General features: G+C 63.7%; 2 protein-coding genes across 3 annotated transcripts; both read left to right on the forward strand.

Moving 5' to 3' along the window:
- Positions 1–228: 228 nt before the first annotated feature.
- On the forward strand, positions 229–7,749 carry CDC34 (cell division cycle 34, ubiquitin conjugating enzyme). 2 transcript variants are annotated; one of them, XM_039839022.1, is made up of 5 exons: positions 229–611; positions 3,178–3,264; positions 3,368–3,465; positions 4,089–4,223; positions 6,695–6,947. In XM_039839022.1, the coding sequence occupies exons 1-5, from the start codon at positions 435–437 to the stop codon at positions 6,906–6,908; spliced, it is 711 nt and encodes a 236-aa protein (XP_039694956.1). In that variant the 5' UTR covers positions 229–434; the 3' UTR covers positions 6,909–6,947. The 2 variants fall into 2 exon arrangements, with proteins under 2 accessions (XP_039694956.1, XP_039694955.1); XM_039839021.1 differs by lacking the exon at positions 3,368–3,465 and having other exon boundaries at positions 390–611; positions 6,695–7,749.
- Positions 7,750–10,770: 3,021 nt separating this feature from the next.
- On the forward strand, positions 10,771–15,809 carry GZMM (granzyme M). Its single transcript, XM_039839030.1, has 5 exons — positions 10,771–11,248; positions 13,600–13,759; positions 14,682–14,817; positions 14,907–15,170; positions 15,503–15,809. The coding sequence occupies exons 1-5, from the start codon at positions 11,191–11,193 to the stop codon at positions 15,692–15,694; spliced, it is 810 nt and encodes a 269-aa protein (XP_039694964.1). The 5' UTR covers positions 10,771–11,190; the 3' UTR covers positions 15,695–15,809.
- The last annotated feature ends 6,828 nt before the right edge of the window (positions 15,810–22,637 follow it).

Raw genomic sequence — 22,637 nt, forward strand, 5'->3', positions numbered from 1 at the left:
CGCGTCCCCGCGCACAGGCGTCCGGGAGCTCGTCCGGGCTGGGGGCGAGGCGGCCTCCCAGGGCGTCCGAAGCGCCAAGGCGCCTGCGCGCGCGGCCCGCTCCGTCCCGGCGGTCGCGCTCGGCGCGCGCTCCGCGGCCCCGGGGCCGGGGGACTCGGTTTCCCGGCGCGCCCCGCGGGCGGGCGCGCAGGCGCAGCGCGGGGCGGGGCGCGGACCGGGCCGAGGCGGGCGCCGGGCGGGCGGCGGCGCCAGAGCGAGTGGAGCGCCCGGGGGCCCCGGGCGGCGGCGGCGGCGGCGGCGGCGCAGAGGAGGAAGGCGGCCCCGGCGCCCCCCCGGCCGGCGCGCAGCCCGGCCCGTCCCGCGCGCTCGCGGCGGCCCCGCGGGCCGGCGCGCCCCCGACCCCGGGCCCCGCCGCCGCCGCCGCCGCCGCCGCCATGGCCCGGCCGCTGGTGCCCAGTTCGCAGAAGGCGCTGCTGCTCGAGCTCAAGGGGCTGCAGGAGGAGCCGGTGGAGGGCTTCCGGGTGACCCTGGTGGACGAGGGCGACCTGTACAACTGGGAGGTGGCCATCTTCGGGCCCCCCAACACCTACTACGAGGGCGGCTACTTCAAGGTGAGCCCGCAGCCCGCGTCGGACGCCGCGCCCGGCCGGGGTGGTCCGGCGCCCACGCCGGGGTCCCTCGGGCCCTGGGGGGCCCCCCCGAGGACTTCGCGGTCTCCTCCAAGGAAGGTTCAGGCCCCCGGAGAGGAGGCCCCGGGCCTCCGTTTTTGGCTCGGGTATGGGGTCCTGGGACGGCTCAGCCCCCGGTGTCCGTCCCTCCGCCCTGCCCTAGCTGACCCAGGCTTCAACTGCCCTCCCTGCCCCCTGCCCGAAGGAGACAAAGAGGCCACCCCAGAACCAGCAAGCACTATTGTTGGGGAGCGCCAGCCTTGGGGGCGGGAGCGAGGCCAGCAGGGTGCGGGTGGGGGCGCGGCTGGCTCCGGCCACTTGCTCGGGTTCCAACAAAGGCCTGGACGGGGCCTTGGCAGCCAGGACCCGCTTGTGCTTGGAAAGCGGCCACCCTGGCTGGGTGCAGCGGGCCAAGCCCTCGCGGCCTCCTCCCCAGCTTTACGTAACCACTTCTACCCGGGAACCCTGAGGGCCGTCGCTCCCGTCCTGCTGCCTGCCCCTGGGAGCCCCCTCCGACCCCAGGCCTCCGGCCCCACCCTCACCCCAACTGGCCTTTCTCCGGTCGCACTGAGCAGGTGGCTTCTGGAGGCCAGAATCCCACTCTCCCGGCTGTTTCTCCCACCTCCGAGGTGGTTGAGTTGCAAACAGTTCCTTTCTGTTGTTGTTGGGATGAGGGGGGTGAGTGCTTTCCCTGGGACCACGACAAAGGACTCGGGCCAGAACCCCGGGGCGGATTCTGACCTCAGGATCTGAGCCCAGACTGGCCGGGGAAGGACCGAGTACTCTCCCATCACGGGGTGGCCCTTTCGAGCCAGCGGCACGGGCTAGGGGGGTCTCCCTGCGGGAGAGGTGGAGAGTGAGCCATCGGCGTCGGAGCCGCCCATCGCCGCCTGCCAGCAGCAGGCCGGGCCCTGCCAGGCTCTGCCGGGCTGGAGGCCGAGCGGCGGGGGCGGGGCGGGGCGGTGCCGCGGGACACATGTCCATGTTTGCACTTCTGGCCCGTGTTTTTGCCTGCTCAGTGGCCGGAGGGTGCTGCCTGGTCTGCTGGGGGTGAGTCCTCGCTGCAGGGGTGGGCCGGGGGGAGCATGAGCCTCCGGGGCTGAGTGCTGTATCTGGAATCCAGCCTGCCCATCGGATTTGGGGCTGATGACAGAAGGGTGTAACCAGCCCCCTCCCCAAGCTCTTTTGTGTGTCTCAGGGAGCGGCTGGCTATGAGGATAAGGGCTCTGCTCAGAAGCGGGGTAACGGAGCCCCCCACCCCCGAGGCCAGAACTCTTAAGTGAGTTCGCAGGCCTGGGAGGAAAGGACGTGGGTGTCTGGCTGTTGCCCACTAGGCGGTTGCAAGGGATTGTGGGTAGAGCATCCCAGGCTGTTGAGGGGGATAATCCCATTTTCCTGGAAAGAACGGACTGGGAGGGGACGCTGCTGGACCTGGGTCTGACCTGCCCCAGGGCCTGTTCTGAAAGGAGCCAGCGTGGGGCCCAGGGTAGTTCTGGGTCCCGGCGTGATCGGCCCGGTGGGAGGCGGGGGAGGTGCCCGGGGCCACAGTCACTTCCCAGCCTCCTCTCCTGCACTGGCTGTGGGGGGCTTGGCCTGGTCAGGGCACCAGGTGGCGCAGTGTGCTGAGGGGGGCCACTGGGGTCCAGGTCCCCTCCCCTGCACACTTGCCCATGCCCCAAACGCCCCAGTGGCCCTGCTCCACAGAGGTTCCTGTGGCCCCCGCCGGCCACACACCAGGCCCTCCGGGATCCCGAAGCCTGGGGCTGGGCCTCAGTAGTGGCACACCCTTACCTGCTGAGCCTGTGCAGCCCTGTCACCCGGTCAGGTGCTCCCTGTCTACCCCATGATCTTTCTGACCCCCCCAAGATGGACACCCACAGGCAGAGAGCCTGTCCACCCTGCACTGACTCATCTCCACAGGGCCCGGCTCACAGAGGTGTCGGGGATTGCCAAGGGAACCCACGAGATTTTAATCCTCTCCACAAGCTGGACACTGAGGCGGGCGTCCCACACCGTGCAGAGGCCCACGGGGCCCGGCCCCGCTGTCTGCGGGTCTGAGCCCACCCTGGGCCCCGCAGGCGGTGGGATGTCTGCGGGTCTGAGCTCAGGCCCAGGCTCAGCCTCCTGATCCCTCCTACAGGCCTGGGCCACAGTCAAGCTCAGAACTGCTCCCTGGGCGGTCACCCATACTTCCCAGCAGCAGGGTGGGGACCACGATCAGCCTAGCGACCCCCAGAAGCCCCAGGCAGCCTGTTGTGTACCGGACCCAGGCTTGTGAGGGGCAGGGGTGGCGGGGGTGTCCCTCACGACTAGTACGCAGCACACGTCCGCCTGGCTGGGCAGGCCTCCTGAGCTGGGGGTGTCCATCACAGGCTGCTGTTCTCATTCGTGTGCTTGTGAGAGAAGTCCCCAAGCGGTGGCCTGTCCTGGCCGGCTTGCTCCCACACGTGGTGCTGAGGGGACAGCAGCGGCAGCCCTGGCTGATCCCCACTTCTCTGCCACCCCCCAGGCACGCCTCAAGTTCCCCATCGACTACCCCTACTCCCCGCCGGCTTTTCGTTTCCTGACCAAGATGTGGCACCCCAACATCTACGAGGTGAGCCCGCTCCTCCCCGCTCTATAAGGGGGCGGCAGGGGGCACGGTGCGGCCTGACGGGCACCTGGGTGGGCAGTGACCCCGTCTTCCTGTCCCCGGACAGACGGGGGACGTGTGCATCTCCATTCTCCACCCGCCGGTCGACGACCCCCAGAGCGGGGAGCTGCCCTCGGAACGGTGGAACCCCACCCAGAACGTCAGGTGAGGGGTCCGCCGGCAGGCCCTGTGTCCCGGCATTGCTGACCCGCCGCAGCCCTGGGGACACAGACGTGGGCATGTGGGGGACACCTGTGCCGCCCTCGGAGCCCGCACCCCTCGCCGTGCTCTGGCAGGCTTGTGCCGAAACGGGCCTTTTCTCAGGGTCCTGCCATCTCTGCTGTCCACGGCTGCGGGCCCTGGGGCCTCTCCCCCCTCAGCTCACACTGGGCCCCGTGCCTGAGCGGGCCGCCCCGCTGTGGCCCTGCCCCGGCCCAGCCCCATCCTCGCCTGCCTGTCCTCAGAGCAGCCCCGGCCATAGTGAAAGGTGGCAGGGCGCGGAGGGACCGCCTCTCCGGGCAGGCACCGTGCGTGGGGAGAGGCCAGCAGGCAGGTCGGGCCTGGGGGGGAGAAGGCCAGACAATGTCACTTTGGTGTTTGAGGTCCTGGGGGGCCTCTGGGTGGGTGCTGGCTTCACGGGGTGTCCAGACGCTGCCCCAGTGACTCTCAGCCCGGAGAGGCCAGAGAGCTTGGACTCCGGGCGCCCTCTAGCCAAGGGCAGCCGGGGGCCGCGCTTGGCCTGCGGCCCCTGTGGCAGCGTTGGCCCCACCGCTGACCCCGTCCCGCAGGACCATCCTCCTGAGCGTCATCTCCCTCCTCAACGAGCCCAACACCTTCTCCCCGGCCAACGTGGACGCCTCCGTGATGTACAGGAAGTGGAAAGAGAGCAAAGGGAAGGACCGGGAGTACACGGACATCATCCGGTGAGCACGGGGCCGCGGCGCCGCGCGGGGTCCGGCCGGGCCCCCACCCAGCCCGCCGGCGCTCTCCTCCCGGTCTCTCCCGCTTCCGTCTACAGACCGGGGCGTTCGCCTCTCTCTCCTTGTATTCTTAAACACCGTCGTCCCACGCGTCCGTGTATGCACTGGGGTGCCTGGGCGTGCCGTGTCGTGCGCGTGTGGCCGTGTCACACACAGGCTTAACGGTGTGGCAGAGGACAGACACCCAGGTGTCCCGCAGCCCCCGCCCTCCCGGGCGGGCCTTCGAGGACAGCAGGGGTCCTGGGACACCGCGAGCCTGTGATGTGCCTTCGGTGCCGCGTGGTCCGTGGCCGGGTGCGCTCCTGTCCCGTTACCGAGGCTGGTGCCCTGTGACGCTTTACCTTTCCCCGCCTGACGACTTCCTGCCGTGTCCCTTGCATTTGTAAGTTCGAAACTTGGATTCCGTTTCCAAAGGCAGAAAAACCATCCCGAATAGTTTCTCCTGGTCGTAAAAGCGACGTGTCACCGAGGATTTGCCAGAGCCACCTTCCCCGGTCCCAGGTGTCCCCCGTCACGCGCGCACGGGCAGGCATCCTGCAGAGACGGCACGGTGTCCTGGCGCAGGTGCCGAGGGGCGGCCGAACCCCGTCTCAGGCCCCGGGCTGCCGGCCTGTTCTTTCCGCCTTGTTTTGTCACTTCTGGGAGCCGCCGTGTCCATTGTCCATTGTCACTTTTCATCGTGTGGTGTTCTGGTTTGTCTCACGACACACAGCCCTTCATTAGGTTTTTCCCAAGTACGTATTCAGTTTGTCATCTCCTTTAATTAGAACAGTAAGTGAGAAGCTAGGGCCCTGCCCTGCAACCCAGCCGCTCCAGGCCTGGGTGCCCACACGAGCATCCACACACGCGTGCGAAGCCACGTCCGGTTGCCAAACACGGGCAAAGGCCCAGCGTGCTCAGCAGGTGCGGGCGGGCAGGCCGTGGCCCGTCGTGCGCGTCCCCACGCGGCCACCTCTCCAGGCGCCAGGTGGCGTGAAGGACGCCAGGTAGACGTTGGCGTCCAGGAAGCGCCTATGGCTGTCGGGGACGTGGGATTTAAGAGGCACCAGGGGAGCCTGTGGGGACGACGGGGCGCGCGGTCTGAGCTTACCGTGGGCACAGCTGATGCGGGTGAAGCTGCGGAAGCCACGCGGGAGCAGGTGGCAGACGGCCCCCAGGCATGGGTGATGCCGGCCGCTGGCAGTCGCCGCCGCCCTTGTCCGGAGGGTGGGACCCACACGTGCCACCTGGGAACCGGCTTTCGGTCAGGTTCGGTCCGGGGGCACGTGCAGTGACGCTCACCCCGTCTGGGCTCGTTTGGTGAGCTTTGTGCGTCGATGTGGCCACCTCACCACCGGTGCACAGTGGAGACACCGAAGGCCGTGTGCGTCGTGCATCGCCCGCTCCGCTGCCTGTCCCCAAACCGCCCTGTCCCCACTCTGAGCCACGTGAGCCTCGTGTCACGCTGTCCTGCCGTTCGCCCAGCCCTGTCTCGACACGTGTGCAAGCGTGCCCACGGGGCCGGGGCGGGCCCTTCCTGGTGACGCCCAGGTGAACCGTCGGCCGCCTCGGCAGGGCCGCTGCTGCGAGTGAGCCTGCGGCGGGTCACGGGGGGTTTCTAAGTGACTTTGACATGCACGTGGCGCCCAGGGGGCCCGCGAGTGCACAGGGATGCCTCCGACCTCTGCGTCCTCTGCCGCCTGCCACAGCAGGCCCAGGGCTGGGCAGTCCCCGCTCCCTGCGTGTGGGGCTCACAGACGGAGGTGACAGACGCAGCCACGCCAGCCCCCACCAGCCGTCCCCAGAGGTGCTGGGCGGACCCCTCCCGCTCTGCCGGCGTCCTCTGTCGCTGGCATGACGTTCAGAGTCGTGAGTCGCAGAGTGGGTGCCGGCGTGGCGCCTCCAGGGATCCTGCCCACGCGGCCGCCTCCGCCAGTCCCTCCTGGCCTCCCACGTGGCTCTGAAATGGAAGCCAGACTATTTTTGTCCCTGTGACTCCCTGTGGGCGGCTCACGTGGTCTCCCGTGGGAGCTGTGGTGGCTGCTGCTGCCCATCGCTCCACCGGCAGTGTCCCCACGTGACCCGCGGGGCCCCAGGGGCCGCGAGCCTCCCCTGCTACAGGCCGGTCCCACGAGCTCCAGTTTCAGACGTGCTTCGCGCTGGGACTAGGGCATCCGGCAGCCAGGCGCCTGCCCCGTGGGGTGCCCCCACCCCGGCACGGCAGTGGTCCCCCTCACTGTGACCTCACACATGGCACGTGCCCATCCACACCTTCTGGGTGAGCCCGTGGCCCCGGGGCCAGGCCCTCCCGCGTGCTCTCCGGTCAGACGTGTGGTCTGCAGGCAGTGCGGCCGCAGGGTCCCCTGTGGCCGGTCGCCCCTGCCTCGCAGAGGTGCCGGCTGTGGGTCCTGACGCCCCGCCCCGTCTCCCCCCAGGAAGCAGGTCCTGGGGACCAAGGTGGATGCGGAGCGGGACGGTGTGAAGGTGCCCACCACGCTGGCCGAGTACTGCGTGAAGACCAAGGCCCCGGCCCCCGACGAGGGCTCGGACCTCTTCTACGACGACTACTACGAGGACGGCGAGGCCGAGGCCGAGGCCGACAGCTGCTTCGGGGACGACGAGGACGACTCTGGCACCGAGGAGTCCTGACACCGCGTCCCCGCCAAATAAACGCACAGATTTTACCTCGCTGCTGTGTGGGCTCTGGGCACGGGGAGGCGGCCGCAGCCTGCGCCGGCTCCGGGGTCTGGCTTCCCCCCTCCCGCGTCTGCTGTGGGTTGTCCTCTGCCCCCGAGCAGGGGCGCCACCTGTACTGGGCGCCCCCTGTACTGGGCGCCCAGCACGTGCGCCTGGGGCCGCGGTGGCCTAAGGACCCGGACCGGCCCCGTGTGCAGCCCCGCTAGCTGGAGCCAGAGACCCGGGGTCCCCCGGCTCGCGAGAGGACGGACTCACTTGGCGGCCGCCCCTTCTCTCTGCTTTGGTTTGTTTGGAATCTAAATAAAACGACTTTGCGAGAAGCCAGAGAGGCAGCCTGTCTTTGGCCTCCCCAGAGGACTTCGGGGGCCGGTGGCTGCGGTGCCCGCGTGCGCGGGCCCGGGCCAGGCCTGGCCGCCAGGGGTGCTCTGCCGAGGCTGAGGCGTGCCCCACGGCCCCCAGTCCCCAGCCCTCCTGCAGGTGCCCCCCCCCGGCGTCTCCCTGGTGTCACTCGGACCTCTGGCTTCATTTCTGCAGGCCGGATTCGGGGCCGGATGGCGTCACCAGGACGAAGGCCTCGGTGACCCCGGCCTGACCTGTCGCTGCGGCTGGAGCCTGGATTCCCCTGCGCAGGTGGGGGACAGGCGCACCCAGGGCCCCGTCCCACCCACGTGGCCTGTGCGCATGGGCTCGCGCCGCTCGGGGCGCCTGCCGGCCGGCTTCCCCAAGGAGCCTCACGGTTTTGTTTGTTTTCTAACATGAATGATTTTCCTACATTAAAACGTGGACGGTTTCACCCAGTCGTCGTCATTTCTGGCTTCGCTTACCCCGGCTGGTAGGCGGCGTGGGGCCATCGAGGGGCCACTCTGGGCGGACACACCCCTCGCCGTCCCCAGCCCCGCGGCCTGCGTTCCCGGTGGGTTTGAGCGCCGTCCGGCCTCTGCGGCAGCCACACCTGTGCCCCTCCTTCCCGGCCTCGGTCACTCTGAGCCCTGCTGTGCGCGACCGGCCACCCAGCCAGCCCTCAGAGCGTCCACAGCCGTCCCTGGACCCCTGCGTGGGGCCATGGTGTGTGCCCCTCTGAGCACTGTGCAGACACCGAGTCCAGGCCATCAGCCTCTGCACCTAGAGGTGGCCGCGGCAAGTGTCACCGTGGTGTAAAGTGCTCTCCCTCCCGGGGCTGCATTTTCTGTGAGCCCAGCAAGTGGCTGGCAGTCTTGGGTGTGACAGTGGGAGACCCTGGAGTCAGGACCCAGGACCCCCCCGACCTCCCGCGGCCCCTCTGCCCCTCGCCGGGCTGCTGGGGAGCGCAGCTCCAGGGCCCGGCCGTCCCACGAGCGCCCGCCACGTGGAGGCAAGTCGGCCAACCTCTGTCCTAGTAGGGCTGGGCCCCGGGACCCGCCTCGAGCTGGTCTCCCTCGGCCGGCCCCTGCCCTCCTCCCACACCGCTGCTGCTGCAGAACGGGCCTCCTGAACTGGGCGACAGCGCTGCCACCGTCATGCTCAGCTTCTGTGGCCTGGAACCGAGCAGCTGCCCCCTTCACTGTCTAGGTGACTTGGACCTTGGGGCCTAGGGCCTCCTGGAGGCGCCCTCACGCTGGGCGCTGGGGTGGGGTGACACTGAGGCCAGACTCGGTGCTCACGCATGGTGGCACAGGCTCCAAGGCGAGGGACCCTGGAGCACGGCCGTGTCCGACCAGCCTCAGCAGTCACACGGTGCACGAGGCTGGGGGAGACGGGCCAGAGCCTCCCGTGGCAGCGGTGTCTGAGAATCCGGGTTCCAGTCCCGTCCCGTCCTAGCCAAGGACGAATGGCTTCCCCTGTCGGAACCTGTCCTAAGCTGCAAAACGGGCCAAAGATCAGAGTTGCCAGTCAGGTCAGGATTTCGGGCGCACAGCGAGTCGTTTCTACTATAAGGAGTTTCCACACAGTTTCTGCAAAAACATTTCTGTCTACTCGAAATTCAAATTTAACCAGGCACTCTCTATTTTCAGTTACTAGATCTGACCACCCTGACTAGGCTAATGGAGCCTAGCTCCTGGGACCGTTAGGATTAAACAAGATTGGACCCGTGAACACACTCTATAAATACTCGTTAAACTCGTTGACCCCGCGAAGTATGTACCTGCTAAAACGGACTCCTGGTGGTTAACTGTGCCAAATTCATAGCCAGAGCCAGCAGCCATTGCCTGCAGGAGCCTCTCACCCAAGGCGCACGCCAGGGAAAAGCCACAGACTGGGCTGCCAGCCCCCGGCGGCCCCTTATAGGTGAGCTCCTAGGACCAAAATTCAACCTGTCCAACCAGAGCCACACAGCTATACTCATTTGCATCTTCACTGACCAATTGGAGCGGCTTCATTTTAACTCATCCCTGTGCCTTTGCAACAATCAGACTGTGAGGACTGGGAGCCCTCATTTGCATAGAAGGACCAGTCGGGGACCAGGGATGGGGACTTCTCTCTGTGAGTCGGCCTCCCTGGCCCCCTGGGCACTTTCACTTTCTGCTGGAGGTGTCTTCTCACGCTGGGGCTGAGCAGAGCTGCCTTGCCGTGGCCGAGCTGTGACTCTGGGCCACCTCTCCCAGGCCAGGCTGGCGAGGCTGTACTGCGGCCATGCTGTATCGTACCTGAGCCGTTCGCACCCCAGAATGGGGGCTTCTGTCGGCACTGGAGCCGCCACAACCGGAGGCTGACAGTCACCCCAGCCTCACACACCCTACTGGGTGGAGACAGAACCCCAGAGCCTCATGTGCCCGATGCCATCGGGCGAGAGAATGAGCAGGAGCTCTCGTCCAGAGCCCCGGCCCCTGCGCCAGCCCATCGGCCCCCTCCTCTTTATCTGTCATGACCCTTTCAGTAGCCGAGGACAGAATGCCCAGCTCAGACTGACTCGAGCGAAAGGAATTACGCCGGTTTCTGTGACTGACGAAGTGGGGGTTTCAGGCACAGCTGGATCCAGGCACTGGTTCTGTTGGGACTCTATCTCCCCGACCTGCGATCAGCAGAATAGCAGCCCCAAAGGTGTCCATGGCCTTCCAGAGCCCGTGCAAGGTGTCCATGTTCCTTCCCTGGGGAGGGAACAGCCCCTCCCCAGACCCTCTGGGCAACCGGCCCTGCTCACACCTGGGGCTCGCCCGACGAGGCCCTCTGACTGCTCTGGCCTCCAGAACTGAGAGGATGTTTGTGTGGCATCAGGCCCTGAATGGTGACTTGTTACAGCGGCAAGCTCAGCTTGCTCCGTGTGGGCCTCCTCAGGTGGGTCCCTGTCACCCTGGGGCCATCCCCAGGCAGACATTCCTCTGAGTCCAGCAGAGACAGAGTGAGGGCTGTTTCTGAAAGGTTCCAGTCACCCCCAGGGCCACCCTGCAGCCAGGGCACAGAACACTGACTGACAGATCTGGGTCACATGGGGGGAGGGCTGAGGAGTGGGAGCCCAAGGCAGACCTCGGTGGTCCAGCTGGCACCACACGCAGCTGAGCCTCGGGTTTGTGGGCTCCCCCGCCGTCCCAAACACTTTGGTACCGCCTTCAGTCACAATGACCAGAGGCCAGCAACAGCCGCAGCGTCCGTGACGGGCTAGGGGAGCACGGTGAGGTCCATACACACACTGGACGGGTACTCAGCCCTGGAAAGGACAGGCACCTGCTCAACATGGGTGGGCCCTGAGGACACTGTGCTCGGCGACATAAACCAGACACAGAAGGACACGTCCTGTGCGATCCCACTCCCAGGAGGTCCCCAGAGGAGTCAGATTCACAGACACAGAGAGTAGGTGGTGGGTGATGACGGGCTGGGGCTGGGGAGTGAGTGTGTAACAGGGACAGAGTGTCAGTGTGGGACGATGAGGACGTCCTGGAGGTGGACGCTGGGGACGGCTGCACGACGTGAGTGTGCCCAAGGCCGCCGAGCTGTGCCCTCACAAATGGTTAGAGCGGTAAAGTTTATGTCGCGTTGCAACGATAAGAAAAATGGGGTGAAGACAACCATCACGTTGAAACCACACCAAAAACCCCCCCGAGGCCGGGTGTGCTGTGGGGGTTGCACAACAGGGGTGTCAGAGGAGGAGTTTCTGTGGTTTCGCCTGCACAGAGGCAGCACCTTCTAAAAGCACTTTCTGAGACGCTCTGAAGAAACCGGCCACAGCGTGTGCTGCGGGGCACGAGGCTGTGAAAGTCACTTCCCCATAGAAAGGGGCCGGAGAGGCCCAGGCGGCACCCACTCCGAGTCCCCCAGTGCCATGGAGGTCCCTTTGTCTCTGCTGTGGCTGCTGGTGGCCCCCGGGGTCCTGTGGACAGGTGAGTGGGGACGGAGCCGCGGGCCTGGCACCCAGCGTCCAGGGCGGGTTTCGGAGCAGGAGACGTCGGCCGCTCTGAGGAGCCGGGCCGGGCAGGGGGACTGGGCCCGAGGGACGGTTACTGCAGGACAGACACCTTAGGTGTTTTTCACTTTGGCATAATCGGATCTTACAGAGAAGTCACGGGAATCCTACAGATTTTTTCCCAGTTGTCAACATTCTGCCTCAGCTGCCTCGTCGCCTCTCCCCCGTGTGTGTGCAAAACGTAGACACACGTTGTTTTTGCCGGGCCACTGGGGACTAAGCTGCAGGGCTCTGCCCCTCAGGCCTGCGGACAAGGGCGTTCCCGCCAACCCCAGCAGGACTCGGTGGCATCGGGTGCCTATTTAGGCCTCATTCAAAGCTCGCCGGTGTCCCCACGGCGTCCTCTGTGGGGACGAGCCTGGCAGGGAGCACGTGGTCGTCTGCCCCGTCTCCCTTTCCCCCTGGGTCCTGTGACGCTGGCATTTGTGACACGCGTGGGCCTGTCTGCTGCGTCCCCGAGACTGGGTTTAGGTTGTGCATTTTCAGCAGGAGCCATGGAGGCTCACGTGCTCTTCCTGGTGCGGTCACCTTGATGACCTGGTGAAGCTGACAGTCATCAGGGAGGATTCACAAAGGTCCCCTGTGGGGCAGATGCGGGCCGTTGGCTCCCAGCAGCACCCGGCCGCAGAGTCCCTACAAACATACGTACAAAACCCCGAGTGCACCACAGGAAACCACACCCCACGAATGAGGCGGCCTGCCCAGGGCCACCCCTGGGGGACACAGCTAGAATCTGAGCCCCTGTTGGCTGCCCCCCAAACCATATGCGCTTGGCCGGGACTGGCTGCCTGAGAGTGTGCGATGGAAGGAGATGGGGTGGCAGGCACCCCAGATTTCCGGCCAGACCGAGCGAGATGGCTCCGTGACGAATTGGGGACCCAGGGGGATAGGTATCCAACCACCCACCCATCATCTTTTCTCTTTCTTCCTTCCATCCATCATTCATTCACCTCTCATCTACCCATTATCCATCTATCATCTCCCTGTCATCCTTCCATCCACCACCGACCCCCCATATTTACTGAGCACAGGCCCAGGCTGCCCTGGGGGACCAGTAAGCACGTCCCTGCGTGCCACCGTGTCAGGGAGGGTGAGCGCGAGGAAGGGAACAGAGCAGGGGTGGCGAGGAGGGTGTCTCCCAGCAGAAGACTCCTGAGCAGGCACCCAGTGAGGAAGCCAGGCCTGGCAGAGCTGGGCGGGCAGGGAAGGTAAGGCCACCAGAACGGCCCTGCTGGGGGGCTGCAGCGCTTCGGGGGAAGGCAGGGAGGCCTGAGCCGCTGGGAGAGGAGAGTGAGGGGGCGTGGGAAGGAGGCGGGCTCGCTGATGGGAGCCTCCGGGGTCAGGGGGAGTTTGGATGTTTCAGCCATGACTCATGGGAATCACAAAAAGATTTTGACTTGATTTACATTAAAAAACTTTTGTATCAATCCTTTTTAAACTTAGGATTGGTTTTATAACAAACTTTACCCCATCTTTACTGAGATAGAATTCACGTGCCATACCATTCACCCTTTTAAAGTGTATAATTCAATGGCTTTCAGGACATTTGGAGTTTTATGCAACCAGCACCTCTGTCTAGTTCCAGAATGTTCCATCACCCCTAAAAGCGGCCCCGATCCCCTCAGCAGTCACCCCCAACCCCCACCCCACTTCCCTGACAACCGCCAACCCACTTCCTGTCTGTGGACGTGCCCGTTCTGGACGTGCCACGTGCGTGGAGCCCCCCCCATCCCGCGTGGCCCACGTGGGCAGCTCTCACTGGGCGCCAGGTGTTCGGGGTCCGTCCACGCCATGGTGAGTGTCAGCGCCTCCCCCTCTTCTCACGGCCCAGCGATCCTCCAGCGCATGGGCGGCCACACGCATGTCCACCATCGGCTGATGGACGTTCAGCGACCTCCACCGAGCGCATGTGTGCGAGCTTTTTGTCTGGAGGTGTGTTTTTACTGCTCAGGGGAGCTGCCGGCTGCTTCCACGGTGGCCGTCTCACTTTACACCCCGCCGGGGGGCGCGGGGCCCCGTTTCTCCACTTGGAGCAGCTCCTCTCACTGCATGGGGGCTGTGCCGTGGTGCCCAGGCGGAAGGAGGGCGGGTCACCTACTGGTGACCAGGACGTGGGGCTGAAGGGCGGGGAGGTCCAGGATGGCCCCACCGTCGACCTGGACGTCTTAGGGCAGTAAACGTGAGGGTCCAGGCCCCAGACTGGGGTGGCAGGGTCAGGGTGGGGGTGGGGCACCCAGCCCTAACCTGGCTCTCTGTCCCTCTCCCCAGGAGGCGACACATTTGAGACCCACATCATTGGGGGGCATGAGGCTGCCCCCTACTCCCGCCCGTACATGGTCTCGCTGCGTAAAGCCGGCTCCCACCTGTGTGGAGGTGTCCTTGTGCACCCACAGTGGGTGTTGACAGCTGCCCACTGTGTGGCCCAGCGGTGAGTGACCCTGCCCTGCCCCCCCGTCACCCCAGGCATCCACGAATCTACCCCACAGTCCCCCATTCTCACCCAGGGGTGGGTCCAGAAAGACTGAAGCGGCCATGGATCACGGGCGGCCCCCTCCTGCACCCTGTGGTCGCTGAGGCAAGCCTATGTGACATATGCGACATTAGGCCCGGGGAGGGATTCCCGGGGAGGCTGCACTTGCTATGACAAAGGGCCTTCCAGCTGGATGGAGCTGGGCCTCTCGCGACGCCCAGGGATGGGTCTCCCGCTGTGGCCACAGGTGTGGAGCTGGCCCACAGGGCGGCAGAACCGACTCGGGAAGCCGCCAAGTAGACCTGTCCCAGCTCCACCCAACCTCCAAGTTGGCAGTGACGAAGAGCCCAGACCAGACCCGCTGACTGAACCAAGGGGATCTGTTGGCTCAGGGAACTGAGACGTCTAGTGGGACGTCGGGCTTCAGGCACAGCTTGATCCAGCTGCTCGCACGAGGCGGCCGGAAGCCTGCCTGTCTCTCAGCTCTGCCGCCGTGTCCCTTGGCCGCATTGTCAGATTCTCACGTGGTGGCCAGGATGGGCCCCCTCAGCTCCTGTGGGAAGAGCTTGTTTCTCTGTAGTTCAGGCAAAGTTCTAAGGCTTGGTCTCGACGGGCCCAGCCTCGCCCACGTGCCAGCCGCGCATTGAACCACCGCGGCATTGCGTAGGCACTGGCTGCAGCAGGAGCCCGCCAAGTCTCAGGCCCAGGGTCTGCATTTCGGACACACGGCCCCGCCCCTGGCCAGGACCAAACTGGAGCCTGGGGCAGTCCTGGGAGCAGGCAGTTTCCCGGGGGAGGAGAGTGGGGACAGGATGAGAAGGAGCAGGGCAGGGTCCGGCCTGGAAGACCACAGCTCACACCCTGATCCCGTCACCCGCAGGACCCAGCAGCTGAGGCTGGTGCTGGGGCTCCACACTCTCAGAGACCCCGGCCTCACCTTCCGAGCCAGGGCGGCCGTCCTGCACCCCGAATACAAGCCGGCCCCCCACCTGGAGAACGACCTGGCGCTGCTTCAGGTGCGGGCGGGGGGCGGGGGGCAGGTGACCCCGTGGCCAGGCTGCCCTCCCCGCGGCCCCTCCCACCTGGCCCCTCCTGTCTCCTGTAGCTGGACGGGAAGGTGAGGCGCAGCCGGACCATCCAGGCCCTGGCCTTGCCCCGAGGGCGCCAGGCCGTGGCCGTGGGGGCGCGGTGCAGTGTGGCCGGCTGGGGGCTGACACAGCAAGGCGGCAAGCTGGCCAGAGCGCTGCGGGAGCTGGACGTGCGTGTGCTGGACACCCGGATGTGCAACAACAGTCGCTTCTGGCACGGTGGCATCGCGCCCGGCATGGTCTGCCTGGCGGCCGAGGCCAAGAACCAGGCCCCCTGCAAGGTGAGGCGGGGAGGGCGGGGAGGGTGGCAGCCTTTGGCCAGGGCCGACCCGGCCCCTCGCCCGTTCTCAGACGCAGAGACGGAGGCGCAGAGAGGTTGAGTGACTCGCCCTCAGTCACACAGTCAGGGAGCAGCACATGTTTGAGCTCCAGCACCAAAGGTGGCGGTGACACGGACGCGTGCTTGCCGGGGCCCCGGGCGGGATAGGAGTGAAGGGTCCGGCAGGAAGGAAATGGCAGGAGGGAGATGCGGACCAGCGGGGCCGGGGGCAGCCAGCGGGGTCGTCGGGCCCCTCCAGTGGGCAGAGGTGACCTGCTTTCCTCCGGCCGGCAGGGGGACTCGGGCGGGCCCCTGGTGTGTGACAAAGGCCACCTGGCCGGAGTCCTGTCCTTCAGCTCTACATCCTGCACCGACATCTTCAAGCCTCCCGTGGCCACCGCTGTGGCCCCCTACGTGTCCTGGATCAAGAAGACCATCAGGCGCTGGCCTGCCCGCCTCGCGCCGGAAGCTCTAGGATCACCCTGACTGCCTTGCTCCGGGACCCCCACCCCCTGAAGGATTGTGGGGAGGGGCCAAGAGGGGACTGGCCACAGCGCGGGGGATCAATAAACCGTGGTGAAAAGACCTAGGAGTCCTGCCTGGACTCCGGCCCCTCCTGGGCCGGGCTGGCTGTGCGAGGAGCTTGCACTGAGGCTGCTGGGGAGTCTGGCCTGGGGGCAGGCTGGTGGGCTTCTCCCAGGAGTGGCTCCGGGGGCCGGCAGGGGGCGGCATCGGCCAGCACTGGGGGCCGGCAGCAGGAGCGTGGAGAAAGAGTGGCAAGGTGTTGGGGGACGGGGCGGGGGTCACTACGCAGACACCCAGAACCTCCCTCCTATTACTGTGCCGGTGACATCTTCACAGTGCGAGGCAGAGCACACGCCAGGCGATTCACTCTGTAAAAGCTCACAAAGTTTTTAGTACATTCACAACATTGTGCAACCGCCACCACTCTCTAGTTCCAGAACATTCTCATCACCCCCAAACGGGGCCCTGTCTGTGCCTGTTAGCGTCTCTCCCCGTTCCCTTCCTGAGCCCCTGGCACCCGTGCTTCTGTTGAGACAGGATGCACGTAGCACCCACGTCACCCACTTACAGTGCAGTTGAGTGGCCTGGGCAAATTCACAGACGCACGGCCACCGACACAGTCAACTTTAGGACATCTTCATCACCCCGAAAAGAGCCGCAGCCCTTTGCCTGTCGCTGCCCCCACGCCCGCCCTAAGCCCCAGCCAATGGGCCTCTGTGTCTCTGTCCCCCCGTTTGCAAAGGCAGGACAGTAAGCAGGGTAGGGGGGGGTCCCTCCTCGCTCCTTTTGGCCGTATCCGAGGCCCGAGTGGGCCGGGGTCTCTGCCGCCCCGGGCACGTGGCTGGTGTCACATTGGCGAAGTCGCACCTTAAATTCAGCTTTTGCAGTTCTTACCGTACATGAGAAATAAAGAGACAAAAGTTCGCCCTGGGCAAAGACACTGGCGAAGACAGTCCCCCACCCGCCCCATTTCCTCAGGAGGCAACGGTTGCGCATCTGACATCTTCGTCCCAAGGTTTTATCAAAAGGAAACGTTGTATCCACAGGGCTGGGGACCTTCCCGGGAACAAGCCCGCCCCTGACCCCCCGGCCCCCACCCCGCACTGCCTCCCTCCCGCTTCCTCTCAGCCAGTTGCTGGCCCTGTTTTTTCTGACCGTCACCTCACGCCTGTGGGTGCCTCTGTGCTGCTCCACCAGCCCCGGCGTGGGGCTTGCCGCAAAAGGCAAGTGTTTTTCTTTCCTCCGATACAAAAAGTGGTCATATTCCCCGAGCACTTAACTAAACCCCAGGCCTCTGCGAAGCTTCGGGATACAAAAGGAGCCCCTTTCCTTCCTCAGTGACTAGACAGAGCCGGAGGAGGGGTACAGACACACAGACGGGTGGGGCGGGAGCGGGGGATGCAGACTCTCTCTCTTTTTCTTTACGTTTCTTCTTTCTTTTTTCTTTTTCTGTTTGGTGACTTGCTGGACAGGTCTTATCTATCTGTTTGACTAGACCTCACTTTTTAGAACCGTTTCTGAGTTGCAGATTTGCAGAGGAGTGGCCGGGCAAGCCATGGCCCCACACCCACCCCCGCGGGCATGTGCGTGAGCGAGGGGTACACGCCGCCGTCTCCATCGGCGAACCGAGAGCGAGGCATCGTGATGAACCGAAGTGCACACTTCACTCACACTTTCCTCGGTTCCCACGAATGTCCCTTTTCTGTCCCTGGACCCCATCCGGGACCCCACGTGACATTCAGTCGTCTTATCTCTGTTTTCTCACGACCAGATAACCCACCCCAGGACTGAGGTTTGGGGCGGGGGTTGTGCATTTTTCACGTTTTACTTTCTACCAAGGCATCACCGGTGTGCACAGCATACACTCAGGTCACGTCCGCCTGGAGACATTTGACCAACCCAACCATGACACTGTGAGGCGATCAGAAATCCCTGTCTGGGTTCCACCCCATTCCTGGCACAGGCCCCCTCGACCACACAGGTTTGGGTTAGGAGGTGACTTGTGGAAAGCCCCCAGGGACGGAGCTGACAGCCAGGAAGACTCGGGGGTCAGGAGGCTGCGACCGGCCTCCGGGCAGGAAGGGGCTCCACGCAAAGTCGCACCCCGGGTCCGCGGGGACAGACACGCCTGCGCCCGGGACCCCTCTGCACCTCACTCACCCTGTGCACCTCGTCATCTACTGCCCACATGTCCTTCCTCGTGCCCTTTGTAACACGCCGGTGCCTGCGACTCGGCCCTTCCCCGAGCTTGTGAGCTGCTCCAGCAAATCGGTCAAAACCAAGATGGGGGTCGTGGGGGCCTCCGACTTGCAGCCGGTCGGTGACGACCTGGACTTGACTGGCGCCTGAAGTGGGGGCCATCCACCGAGACCTTGGCTTCTGCACCTTTCCGGTTTCTGTTTTTGCCACGTCCGCCTGCGCGGCCATGTAGCACAGTTGGGGGCCGAGGCCTTTGGAAGTGAGTTCTGGACCCTCCGCCCTGCACTGTCTCGTTGGCCTCCAGTCCCTGGAGGGTCACCCCCCCACACACACCATCGCCCCGTGCGGCCTTCGCCGAGGGCACTGGAAATCCCACCCCGATTCCAATTTCTCCTGCACGTTTCAAAAACCTTTTTACAATCGTGATGAAGTTCTCGGTGAACCGTCGGGGAGGAGAATGGCCCCTCCCCTCCTCTTGAGTGCTCACGGCTGGACTAGGAATAAAGCGATCGGACCGACACAGACCGGGACGGCAGGAGGCCCCGGTCCGCGCAAGGTGCGTGGGGTACGCTTGGCTCCCAGATGCCATGGGGACGGCTCCCCAGCCCTTCACACAGGTGGCCGGGCACTTGGGGGAGCCGGCGGGCCTGCAGATGGCCCTCACCGAAGTGTGGGCTCAGGTGGGCGCCCTGTTCACAGCGGCTCCTCAGCCCTGGCTCTCGGCTCTGGGGGGAAGGGGGGGCTCCGTCTCTTGCTGGAGCGAGACAGAGAGGTCAAGCTTTTCCTCTGGCACGGGCAGTTTCTTGAGTAACTGTAACTCAAAAGGATCAGTGCGTCACGGTGGGACATCTTGGGGCGGCCTGCCCTGGGCACAGACTGTATCCTTCGCCCATTTAAAGTGATTTTAGTGCATGCACAGTGTTGTGCGCCCACCACCTCCATTCAGTTCCAGAACCTTCTGTCACCCCAGAAAGAAACCCCGTCCCCACCAGCAGTCACCCCCACCTTTTCCCCAGCCCCTGACACCCACTCACCCACTTCCCGTCTGTGGACGCGCCTGGTCTGGACTCCCTGTCCCCTGGGCAGGGTCCTGGCGTGGCTCCACGTGGACAGAGATCAGTGGAGGCCAGACCAGGGTTTGGAGGGCCGGGGCACTAGGGAGGAGCTTATCTCGCCTTCTCAGCTGTCCGTCCCTGGCCCAGGCAGGTCCCCACCCCACGTCCAGGTGAGTAGGAGGCCTGGTGGGGGGGCTTAAAGGGATAGGACAAGCCATCGGCTGGAAGGAGATGCTGTGCGTCTCCCCTCCAGGCTGGCAGGAAGGTCCAGCCTGAGGACTCAGAGCGCCGCCCCGCTGACCTTCCGAAAATGTCAGAGGGAACAACCCGGCCAGCACCCTCGGCTGAGGGGGTCGTGCTCTGGTCTCTGAAGGTTTCAGGGGACAGATAGCAAGGCGAGTACGACCCTGCCACTGAGTGACGGTCCCCAGGCGGCTGGAACAAAGCAGCACCAACTGGTGGCTCAGAGCAACCTAAATTTCCTCCTGCACCCTGAGGGTAGAACCCACACCCTGCAGTCAGTCGCAGCCTGGAGATGGGCTGGATTTCAGAGCTCCAGCTTGTTGGAAAAGTGCCCGGGGCAGTCAAGCTGCAGCCTCTCGGGATGGGGGGATGGGGGGGATGGGGGCATGCGGAGAATGAACCAGCCCTCCCACCCCCACCCCGTCTCTGAGCTGGCAAATTTCCACAAGAAAAGGGAGAAAGCAAACAAGCCAAAGCCAACACCCCACGATGGGACGGTGGCCGGCACACTTGAGACAAGGAGGCTGGGAGAGGCCTTTGCCAGGAGGCAGCCAGTGCCACAGGCGAGAAGCCAGGCAGTGACCTGGGCAGGGCAGGATGGCGACAGGCACAGCAGGGCCAGGGCCGGGGGGGCAGCTGGCCGGGCGGGGGGTGGGGCTTGGCTTTTACTGGAAGGGGAGGGAAAGGCTCGAGCCTTCTTAACGTGGCTATAACCAGGGAGACCCATCTGCTGTCCGGAGCAAAGCTGGTGGGGAATCCTGTCTGAGGAAGAGGTCCAGGCCCGTCTCAGAGACAGATGGCACCTGCACAAGCCCTCACACGCGAAGGGGCAAAGGGGCGGCGTGGGAATGCTGAGGGCAGCAAGGAGCAGGGATGGACACGAGGCCAGAGTGACAGGGCCATGGGAGAAATGAAGGGTGCTCGGCAGGCTGCTGTCACCTGGGTCAGAGACGCTGGACGGAATACAGGACGCCCAGTTAGATTTGAGTTTCAGATATACAACTGATCTTTTTGGGGTTTTTTTTTTCCCAGCGTGCGTACATCCAGATACTGCGTGGCATGTACTTATACTAAAAAAATGAATGATTTAAGAAAATTTGAAACTCAAGTTTCACTGGGTGTCCTGCGTTTTGATGTGCTAAGTCTGGCCACCCTCGACAGAGTGGTCCTGGAAGCCTTAGGGATCTGGATCCTCTTGCCCTACGGTGGGGCCGGGACTGTGCAGAGCGGGGATCTGGGGACAGGGAGGGGACAGGGCAGGTTTCCAGGGAGGAGACCAGAAAACTGGGTCTTCAGGAGGCCAGCTTCACTTTGCAAACAAAGGCGAAGGCTATTTCCCACGAGATCTGTCCTGAGCCCAGCCCAGAGAGGACAGCGGGTACAGGACTGAGGAAATCCACCCACCCGGGCTGGAGGGCCACCGAAGCCAGCTGGCTGTCTTCCTCCATCATTCTGCACGTAGCTCTCGACTCTGCTCTGTGCAGCCCCGTGGCCTTGTCAAGCCCGATGGCCCCAGGGCTTCGGGCAGTTCTGAGGTGCCCGGGCCCTGAGGGTGGGTGTCCCAGGAGTGGCCTCCTCCCCCACAGTTCCTTTATCAGCAAGTTCTGGCCCCTCTGCTACGTCTTTCCAGCCTTTTCCTTGGCCGTCCACCACAGCTGGGACTCTGCTAGCTATGCCCAGCCTCCTCGCTGGACGCCGCCTCCCCTGCCTGCCGGCTGTTCTCAGATGTACCGCAGCCTGACACCTTACAGAAAGCAGCCCCCCTTACTTACGTGACCCTATTTTTTAATTGAGTTAATTCACCTACCATGTGATGTGCCCACTTTCAGTGAACAACTCATGGATGTCGATTTATTTATTTATTTTTTTTCGGCGAGGCGACCCTCGGTCGACCTCACAGATTGTAAGGACCTTGTCAGCTTACAAACCCTTATTTTTTTTATTTTTTACGCTTACAGCACCTGGTCTTCCGAGGTGGTTAAATGGCTTTTCATATATTCTCAGTGTTATGCATCCGTCGCCAAAATCAATTTTAGAGCATTTTCATCACCCTAAAAAGCAGTCACCTCCATCCCCTCCCCAGCCCCTGACAATCATGAACCCACTTCTTGTCTGTGGACGTGCCTGTTCTGGACATTTCGCTCAAGTGGAATCACACCCCGTGTGGCCTTTCGTGTCCGGCATCTCTCACGGACCCTCGTGTTCAAGGTCTGTCCACGTGGTGGCGAGTGTCAGCGTTTCCCTTCTTTTCATGACCGAGCGACACTCTCCTGTGTGGATGGGCCACGTTGTGTGTGTCCATTCGCCAGTGGATGGGCGTTGGGGCTGTTCCACTTTTTGCCTGTTTGAATCCTGCTGCTGTGAACATTCAAGTGCAAGTGATGACCCCGAGAAATAAAATACCTGCCAGGAAACGCTCCATGTGGTTAATCGGACCCAAATTCATAATCAGAGTCCAGCAGCATTGCCTACAGGGGCCTCATCCAAGCAGCATAGCAGGCAAAAGCCACAGACGGGGTTGCCGCCTCCTGCTCTGTGCTCCAGCGGCCACCCACTGAGTGGGCCCTTATGGGAGAGCTCCTAGGATGGAAGTTTGACCAATGGGCTGAAGACCTGCCCCATCCAATCAGAGCCGTGAAATCACACCGTCATTTGCTGGAATCCAATTTATTTTTTCTTGTGTGCGCTTTTAGTGTCACATATAAGAAATCATTGCCTAATCCAAGGCCATGGAAATTACATTACCCTGTTTATGTTCGAAATGAGTTTGCCATTTTAAAAAGTATTTGTTGTAAAACATGGGGACCTCAGGATTAGTTTTCCAGACAAAATACGAGACTGCCAGCTATGCTTGAATTTCAGATAAACAGGGAATACTTTCTTTGCGTCGCTATGTCCAGATATCGCACAGGATGGTTACACTAATAAATTCGTCCTCTATCTAAAATTCAAACTTAACCGCGGTCCAGGTATTTATTTGCTAAATCTGGCAGCCCTCCCCCGCCCCCACCTGTTCATAACCCATCTGTTCACAAGGGGACATAACCCATCTGTTCACAAGGGGACATAACCCATCTGTTCACAAGGATCTCTACGGCCTCCCTCAATGCTTGTTTCTGTACTGCGGCAAAATAACACGTAACATCAATTGAGCGCTTTAACCACTTTTGCGCGTGCAGCTCAGTTTCCGCTTAACACTTTCTTGAAGAACGCAGGCCCCTCCCTTTTCCTAGCAGCGCAGCCACGCCCCCAGGCCGCAGGGCGCGGCGTGCGCGAGTCACGTGAGGCCGCCGTCCCGGCTTCCGTTGCGCGAGCCGCGGGCGTTGGCGCTTGCGTACGTGCGTACGTGCGTCTGCGCGCGTGCGCAGGCAGCGCCGGGCGCGCGCCCGGCTCCCACGTCGCCCCGC

This window comes from Pteropus medius, unplaced genomic scaffold (genome assembly GCF_902729225.1).
Source record: "Pteropus medius unplaced genomic scaffold, Ma_sr-lr_union100, whole genome shotgun sequence".
NCBI classification, from domain to species: Eukaryota; Metazoa; Chordata; class Mammalia; order Chiroptera; family Pteropodidae; genus Pteropus; species Pteropus medius.